Source organism: Carlito syrichta, unplaced genomic scaffold (genome assembly GCF_000164805.1).
Source record: "Carlito syrichta isolate Samal-C Ts95f unplaced genomic scaffold, Tarsius_syrichta-2.0.1 Scaffold304686, whole genome shotgun sequence".
In the NCBI taxonomy this organism is placed as follows: Eukaryota; Metazoa; Chordata; class Mammalia; order Primates; family Tarsiidae; genus Carlito; species Carlito syrichta.
This window is the reverse complement of record NW_007248782.1, coordinates 253488-262499: the sequence shown is the minus strand read 5'-3', so window position 1 is coordinate 262499 and position 9012 is coordinate 253488. Positions and strand designations below refer to the sequence as shown.

General features: G+C 47.8%; 1 protein-coding gene across 4 annotated transcripts in view; it reads right to left on the bottom strand.

Annotated features, from left to right (window-relative positions):
• Positions 1 to 3675: 3675 nt before the first annotated feature.
• The window catches only part of ODF2 (outer dense fiber of sperm tails 2), a 48424-nt gene continuing 43087 nt past the window's right edge, over positions 3676 to 9012 (bottom strand). For 2 of the 4 annotated variants that reach the window (XM_021713705.1, XM_021713704.1), the window contains 3 exons: positions 8021 to 8183; positions 6712 to 6837; positions 3676 to 4545 (listed from right to left, as the gene is read on the bottom strand). In XM_021713705.1, the coding sequence (XP_021569380.1) occupies positions 4357 to 4545; positions 6712 to 6837; positions 8021 to 8183 (478 nt within the window). In that variant the 3' untranslated portion in view covers positions 3676 to 4356. The remainder of the gene's footprint in view (positions 4546 to 6711; positions 6838 to 8020; positions 8184 to 9012) is intronic. The other 2 variants (XM_021713706.1, XM_021713703.1) reach the window with 2 other exon arrangements.

Sequence of the window (9012 nt, the reverse complement as noted above, 5' to 3'; positions counted from 1 at the left end):
TGAATTTTTTTTTTTTTTGAGTTGGAGTCTCACTCTGTCACCCAGACTGGAGTGCAATGGCTGAAAGCGGCCACTGCAGCCTCGACCTGCTGGGCTCCGGGGATCCTTCTGCCTCAGCCTTCCAAGTAGCTGGAACTACCGGCGTGTGCTACCACACCTGGCTAGTTTTTGATTTATTGTAGAGATGAGGTCTCGTCAAGTTGCCCAGGCGGGTCTCAAAGCCACAGGCTCAGGCAGTCCATTCACCTCGGCCTCCCAAAGTGCTGGGATTACAGGCTGAGCCACTGAGCCCGGCCAAAATGGTGAATTTTATAGTATGTGAGTTATATCTCAAAAAAATAAAATAGAATACGAGTCACAATTGTTTGGAGAAAGCTCTAAATGGGACCCCATTTTCTTTTTTTTTGAGTCGGAGTCTCACTGTCACCCAGACTGGAGTGCAGTGGCATGCTTCCGGCCACCGCAGCCTCGACCTGCTGGACTCCAGCGATCCTTCTGCCTCCGCCTCCAAGTAGCCGAAACTACAGGTGCACTACCAGGCCCAGCTAATTTTTTTATTTATTGTAGAGAGGAGGTCTCGCCAAGTTGTCCCAGCGGGTCTCAAACCCGTGGGTTCAGGCAATCCACTCACCTCAGCCTCCCAAAGTGCTGGGATTACAGACTGAGCCACCAAGCGTGGCCATTTTTTTGTTTTGTTTTTTTTTTGAGTCAGAGTCTTACTTTGTTGCCCAGGCAGGAGTGCTATGATACGCTAATGGTCATCACAGCCTCAACCTTCTGGGCTCAGGCTATCCTTCTACTTCAGCCTTCCAAGTAACTAGATCTACAGGCATGTGCCACCACACCACACTTGGCTAATTTTTGGATTTACTGTAGAGAAGGGGTCTTGTCAAGTTGGCCAGGCTGGTCTTGAACTCCTGGGCTCGGGCAATCCTCTGGTCTCTGCTTTCCAAAGTGCTGGGATTACAGGTGTGAGCCACCATGCCCAGCTTGACTCTTCCATTACCCATCTATTCATTGGATCTCAGTCTGATGTAGGAAGGATTCTCTCTGAAGTATGAGCAATATGAAGATTTTTCATTTTCTGAATTTTTACAAACTCCCTGGACTTTTTTGTGTTAAAATGTTTTACAAAGAAAAACAACATTGCTGAATGTGTCCCAGAGTTGGACTCCAAGAGAGGTGTTTCTCACGCCAGGATAGAGTAGTGTCCTGTATTGAGGTGGTTTTCTCTAGTTTGGCAAAAACAATGAGTTATAGAGATACGTATGTATGTGGGTATAAGTTTGCCAGCTGTCCTTTCTTGGGGAAATTGTTCAGATATTATAAGTTCAAGTTCATTTATGTTAAGGCTATAAAAATGTGCTTGCTTTTGTTGCAGTGTTGGCTGGTAGTGTTTTAATAATCTTTCTTGGAAAAATGGAAAGCTAGAAACTACAATATTCTCAAAATTTGGTGGGAAAGAGTTCTGGTCTTTGAAATGCAGACACCTGCATGGAGCCCATTGTTTTCAAGGAAACAGGAATTCTCTAGAGTTCTGGACTTGGGTTAGAGTGGTTGAGAGCTGACAAGACTGGATCACCCACAAGGCTAATAACAGCCAGAATGGAAAGGGGAGTGGTCAGTACAGTACCAATGTGCTGTCCTCCCTCTGAAGAATTTGTTCTTTTACATATAAGAAACTGTGAAGAGAGGAAACGGGCCCATATTTTTATCATTCAGAAGCCAATTAACATTTTATTTATTTTTTAAGTTGGAGTCTCACTCTGTCACCCAGGCTGGGCTACAGTGGCATGATCATGGCTCAATGCAGCCTTGACCTCCTGAGCTCAGGTAATCTTCCTGCCTCTACCTCCTGAGTAGCTGGGAATATAGGCAGCATCACCACACCCAGCTAATTTTTAATCATTTTTGAAGAGTTATGGTCTCACTATGTGGCCTGAACTCCTGGGCGCAAGCAATCCTCCCGCCTTTGTGTCCCAAAGTGCTGGGATTACAGGTGTGAGCCACCACCCTGGCAACATTTTAAAAATAAAACATATGGGGGGGGACTTAAAAAAAAAAAAAGGAAGGGGTGGTTATGGTGACTCATGCCTGTAATCCGAGCACTTTGGGAGGTAGAGGTAGACTGCCTGAGTCCAGGGGTTCAAGACCAGCTGGGCAACTTAGCAAGACCTCATCTCTACAATAAATTAAAAAATCAGGCCGGGCTCAGTGACTCAGCCTGTAATCCTAGCACTTTGGGAGGCCGAGGTGAGTGGATTGCCTGAGCCCGTGCGTTCGAGACCCGCCTGGGCAACTTGGCTCGACCTCATCTCTACAATAAATAAAAAATTAGCCAGGCATGGTAGTGCGCGCCTGTAGTTCCAGCTACTTGGAAGGCTGAGGCGGAAGGATCGCCAGAGCCCAGTAGGTCGAGGCTGCAGTGGCCACTCCCGGCCACTGCACTCCAGTCTGAGTGACAGAGTGAGACTCCAACTCAAAAAAATAAAAAAATAAAAATAAAAATAAATCAATCAATCAGTTAGCTGGGCATGGTGGCACATGCCTGTGGTTCCAGCTATTTGGAAGGCTGAGGGGGAAGGATCACCTGAGTCCAGCAGCTGGTCGAGGCTGTGGTGGCTGTGAGTGTGCCACTGCACTTCAGCCTGGACAACGGAGTGAGACTCTGACTCAAAAAAAAAAAAAAAATTAGCTGGGTATGGTAGCCCACACCTATAGTTCTAGCTACATGGAAGGCTGAAGTGGAAGGATCACCTGAGCCCAGCAGGTCAAGGCTGCGATAGTTGTGGGTGTGCTACTGCACGCCAGTCTGGGTGAGAATGAGATTCTGACTCAAAAAAACAAAAACAAAAACCTGGAATTACTTTTTGAAGGGCAGGTCCCTTGTAGTACATGCTTCCCTAGCTAGATATGTTCCAGGAACCCATCAGCATCAGTGTACCAGCTAGCATTGTGAGAGGCTGTATTTGGCTTCAGTGAATTTTTTGGGGGGGATGGTTTCAGTGCATTTGCCCATTTAACGATGAGTGATTTACGAGCACACCTGCCCACACCATGCTGAGTGTACAGCAGCTTTTGACCAAAAATGGCATGACTCCCATGCCTCAGCCTCCCCATTTACCCGTCTCATCCCGAGTGACGTTCTTTGTTTCCCTGGATGGAAAAAGTCCTGAAAGAGAATTGTTTTGCCAGTGTGGAAGAGGTGAAACAAAAAACTGGCAGAGGCACTAAAAGGTATTCAAACTGATGAGTTCAAAAACTGTTTTGAGCGGTGGAAAAAGCATCTTGATAGGTGTATTGCATCAAATGCAGAGTACTTTGAAGATGACTCAAGTTTAAACACATAAGAATCAATACACAATTTTTTATAAATAAATTCTGGGGTTTTTGGGGTCCCCCTTCATATACTGTCCACTATCTCATCCTTCTCCTAACAGCTAGCATGTTCTGCACCAAAATACCGAGTAATACCTTACAAAGCGTGTTTCCTCTTGATATCTCATTGATTAAAATGTGAAAGAGCACAGGAGAAAACCAACCTGCGTTAAAAATGAAAAGCCCAATGTTTCATGCACCAAGTGTTTTAAAAAATGTTTACTGGCTCTCTTGCATTTCACTTAACTATTTTTAGAAGGAGTGGGAGTAAAGGAAATCATTGAATGGAGCCTTAAATAACAGATTATAAAAGCTTTTTGTAAAACCACACAAATATTTCAAGAATAAATGCATTCTAGAGATCCAAACCAGGGAGAAACAAAAATCAGTGCCACTGGGATTAGACTCGATAAGGGCCAAACTAGACACAAGCCCTTAAGGATCTATTGGGAAGTGTTTGGGGGCAAGTGGCCTTGAGGAAACTGAGGCGGGAGAGATTTGCACTGAGCTTGGGAAAACAGCACCTGTGAAATCAGAAAAAAAGCAAGTGACGATGCTCACAGCCCAGGAGGTGGTCCTGCTGGTCCAGGCAGAGGAAGCCCAGAGAGAGACTCCCAGAAAAGGTGAGGGCTTTAAGGGTGGAAGAAGTCCAGTCCAAATGTCCTCCTGGGAAAGGAAGGAGCAAAATCATGGAAAGTCAAAAGCTGGTACCCGAGTGCAGCAGTAAATTTAAGGCCTGTCAAGGTAATCTGAAGGACTTCCATTAGGTGGTTCCATCAGGAAACAGAGAACCAAGTGCTTCCTGCTTCTACCGCTGCTGACGGACTGTTCTGGTAAGCTGTAGCTGCTAAGGACAAGACCCTGAACACACTTCACCCCTGGAAGAGAGAGGAAAACCAGTAGGCTCTCCAGCCACAGCTTGGCAACTCCTTGGTTCCCATGGCATCAATCAGGGCTCCAGGCCCTAGACAAGTGGCCTTAGGCAGGAGGAGAGCGAGAGCGGATGGGAGAGCTGGTCAGAAAGTTGGTGAAAGGCCCGTCCCCAAACACGTTGGCATAGGACGACTTGAGGAACTGGACGTAGTTCTGCATGCTGCGGTTGGTGCTCTCCGATTGCTCCAGGCGGTCCTTCAGGTCCTGCAGCCGGCTGTGGTAGCGACGGTCAGCCTGAGAGGAGACAGAACAGAGCACGGGACAAGTGTGTGAAATGTCCAGAACAGAAAATTCCAGAGACTTTGTTAGGGGCTTCCAGGGACGGAGAGGAGGGGAGTTGGGAGTAATTGTCAATGGGTAGGGGGTTTCTTTTTGAAAATATGCTAGGCCAGGCATGGTTGCTCAGGTCTGAGGAAATCCAAAAGAGAGATTCCCAAAGAGATGAGGACTATGGCCGGGTTCAGTGGCTCAGCCTCATCTCAGCACTTTGGGAGATTGAGGCAGGTGGATTGCCTGAGCCCGCAGGTTTGAGACCAGCCCAGACAACTTGGCGAGACTTCGTCTCTACAATAAATCAAACATTAGCTGGGCACAGTAGCATGCGTCTGTGGTTCCGGCAACATGGAAGGTTGAGGGAGAAGGATCACTGGAGTCCAGCAAGTTGACGCTGGGGAGTCCGTGAGTGTGCCACTGCACTCCAGCCTAGGCGATGGAGTGAGACTCTAACTCAAAGAAAATGTTTTTAAAAAGATGAGGACTATAAGGAAACATTCTCTCAGAAAAGGAAGAAGCAGCCAGGTGGGGTGACTCACGCCTGTAATCCCAGCACTTTGGGAAGTGGAGGCGAGAGGATTGCCTGAGTCCATGGGTTTGAGACCAGTTCGGGCAACTTGGCGAGACCTCATCTCTACAATAAATAAAAAAATTAGCCAGGCGTGGTAGCGCATGCCTGTAGTTCCAGTTACTTGGAAGCCTGAGGCAGAAGGATCATCAGAGCCCAGCAGGTTGAGGCTGCAGTGGCTGGTAGCAGCCACTGCACTCTAGTTTGGGTGACAGAGTGAGACTCCAACTCAAAAAAAAAAAAAAAAAATTAGCCAGGTGTGGTGGTGCACGCCTGTGTTCCAGTTATTTGGAAGGCTGAGGTGGAAGGATTGCCTGAGCCAGCAGGTCAAGACTGTGGTGACCGTGAGTGTGCCACTGCACTCCAGGCTGGGCAAGAGTGAGACTCCGAGTCAAAAAAAAAAGAAAAAGGAAAATGAAAAGGAAGAAGCAAAGTCACAGTGAGTTAAAATCTGGCAGTTCAGGCCTGTAATCCCAGCACTTTGGGAGGCCAAGGCTTGAGTTCAGGCGTTTGAGACTAGCCTGGCAACACAGTGAGACTCCATCTCTACAAAAAATTAAAAAATTAGTTGGGTGGTGGCTCGATCCTGTAGTCCTAGCTACTTGGAAGGCTGAAGTGAGAGGATTGCTTGAACCCAGGAGCTTGAGGCTGTGGTAAGCCATGATCGTGCTACTGCACAAAAAAAAAAAGAAAAAAGAAAAAAATATATATTCTAAGTTTAGATTGTGGTGATAATTGTACAACTCTAAATATACTAAGAACCACTGAATTATACGATTTAAATGAGTGAATTTTATGGAATTTAAATGATATTTTGCATAAGCACAGAGTCAGAAAACTAAAAAAACAAAGCTTTGAGTAATTAAAAAAAAGCCACAGATATCTTGGCCAAGCATGGTGGTTCACACCTGTAATCTTGGTGCTTTTGAAAGTCAAGAACGGGAGGATTGCTTGAGATCAGGAGTTTGAGACCAGCTTGGACAACATAGCAAGACACTGTCTCCACTAATAATAATAATAATAATTTTTTAAAAATATGAATATGACATGGTTTTATTTCTCTCCAATCACTTTCCCATCCCTTAAGGATATCCTAGGTAGAGCCCCCTTTTTTAAACAGCCCAGGGGGCCAGGCTCAGTGGCTTATCCTATAATCCCAGCTCTTTGGAAGGCTGATGTGAGTGGAATGCCTGAGCCCATGGGTTTGAGACCAGCCCAGGCAACTTGGTAAGACCTCGTCTCCACAATAAATCAAAAATAAGCCGGGGTGGTAATGCATGCCTGTAGTTCCAGCTACTTGGAAAGCTGAGGCAGAAGGATCGCTGGAGCCCAGCAGATGGACGCTGGGGTGGCAGTGAGTGTGCCATTGTACTCCAGCCTGGGCAATGGAGTGAGACTCCAACTCCAAAAAAAAAGTTAGGGGGAGCTCTACCTAGGATATCCTTAAGGAATGGGAAGATGATTGGAGAGAAATAAAACCATGTCATATTCAAAAAATCAACAGAACAGGCCCCTGGAAGCTAAAGTCTCCATCGGCCCCTTGCCAGCAGCTGACTCACATCATCCCGGCTCCGCCGCAGTTGGCTAAGTTCAGTTTTAGTTCTGCTTAGCTGAGTCTCAAGATCCAGGATTTTGCTCTGGGCCGCTCGCTCCTTGGAGACCGCGTGCTCCTTGGTCTGTTCCACCTGCACGGAAGGCACAGAGGTGTGGCTGGTTTACCCAACACAGGAACAGCTGGCAGAGAAGGGTGGGCCACTCCCACTCTCTGGTCTCACAGACAACATCTGCATCAATGGGGAATCCTCTAGATCCTCAGGGCAGGAGCTGACTACTGGGACTAGGTGTGCAACCCAGCTTTGCCTGCTCTTTCTGAGTCATCACGTAAGACGTGGTAAGCCTGTCTGAGTTCCAAGAGGCAGCAATTAAATGAGCAGTCATAGCTGGGCTTGGTGGCTCAGCCTGTAATCCAAGCACTTTAGGTGGCCGAGGTGAGTGTATTGCCTGAGCCTGTGGGTTAGAGACCAGCCCGGGCAACTTGGCGCGACCTTGTCTCTATAATAAATAAAAAATTAGCCAGGTGTGGTAGCACGCGCCTGTAGTTCTAGCTACTTGAAAGGCTAAGGCAGAAGGATCACCGGAGCCCAGCAGGTCGACGCTGGGATGGCTGTGAGTGTGCCACAGCACTCCAGCCTAGGTGACAGAGTGAGACTCCAACTTAAAATAAATAAATAATAAGCAATCATTATGTATGAAATGCTAAGCCATCTACACTAAAAACCACTCATTTCAGACGGGGCGCAGTGGTTCATGCCTGCAATTCCAGCACTTTTAGAGGCCAAGACAGGAGAACTGCTTGAGCCCAGGAGTTTGAGACCAGCCTGTGCAACACAGATATACCTCATCGCTACAAAAAGTAAAAATGTTAGCCGGGTGTGCCTGTAGTCCCAGCTACTTGGGGAGCTGAATAGGAAGGATCACTTGAGCCCAGGAGGTAGAGGCTGTAGTGAGCCGTGATCATGTCACTGCACTTTAACCTGGGCAACAGAGTGAGATCCTGACTAAAAACAAACAAAAAAATTTACTCATTTTGGCTGGGTGTAGTGGCTCATGCCTGTAATCCCAGCACTCTGGGAGATTAAGGCGGAGGATTGCTTGAGCCCAGGAGTTCAAGACCAGCCTGAGCAACGTAACAAGACTCCTGTCTCTATTTAAATACATTTTAACATACAAAATAAATTGCTTATTTGGTCCTTACAAGAAATTCATGAGGCAGGTGTTACATTATATGCCTGTTTTTCAGAAGGCTCAAAGAGGTTAGGTGATTTGCCCAAAGTCACAGAGCTAGTTCACAATGGAAGGGAGACTGACCTGCCTCCTGGTATCTTCAATGGCACTCTCCAACTGCCGAGCCAGGGCCCCACATTCCCGAGTCTTCTCCTCTAGCCGCAGCTGGGACTGGTGGATTGCCTCCTCCCGCTTGGCAATCACCTGTAGGAACTCGATATTCTGGGCACTGGTTGCCTCCAGTTTCCTAGGTGAAAGCACTCAGTCAGATCCTGGGCATACCCCACCTGCCAGGGGGCTACCAGCCACCTCTGGACTGGGGACCTCATCGTGTCAAGAACTCCAAGGAGCCACAAGAATGAACCAAACAGACACGCAGAGCAGCAAGGTGCCATGGGACTGTGCACCCAGAGCAGCGGTTAGAGAAAGCAAGCAGACTACATGGGCTGTGCTAGGCATGTGTCCATCTGATGGAGTACAGGGGCTTGCAGCTCAGGAAGGTGATGCCATTATCATCTCCACTTCAGAGATGCAGAAGCTGAGCCTCAGAGAGCAGAAGTCACTGGCCTGAGGACAGCATGACTGGCAGGTCTGTCACCAGAATCCATACCCTCGGCTTCCATCGTTCCTTGCAGCAAAGGGACGGTGGCTGGACCACATATCACCTATTGTGACCAGCCATGTACACACAGCCCCTGCTGCACTTCCAGAACTCCTTCCAGCTTAAGGAGGTCTGCAAGTCCAGAAGAATCTCGCTGCATTTCTGAGGCCAGTCAGGCAGAGCAGAGGTGGAGCCTGGGAGGAGACCACCTGGTTCCAGCCTCCCTGCAGGCCGTACTGGCCCCCTAGGGCACTTAAGGCTTCCTAGGACCTCAGGTCTCTCACCTCTGAAACTAAGCCAGGACTAGAGTCAAGGGCTCCGGTCTCCTTTATAGATGCTAACATAAGCTCTTTTTTTTTTTTTTTTGAGTTGGAGTCTCACTGTGTTGCCCAGACTGCAGTGCAGTGGCCACTACCGGCCACCGCAGCCTCGACCCGCTGGGCTCCGGCGATCTTTCCGCCTCAGCCTTCCAAGA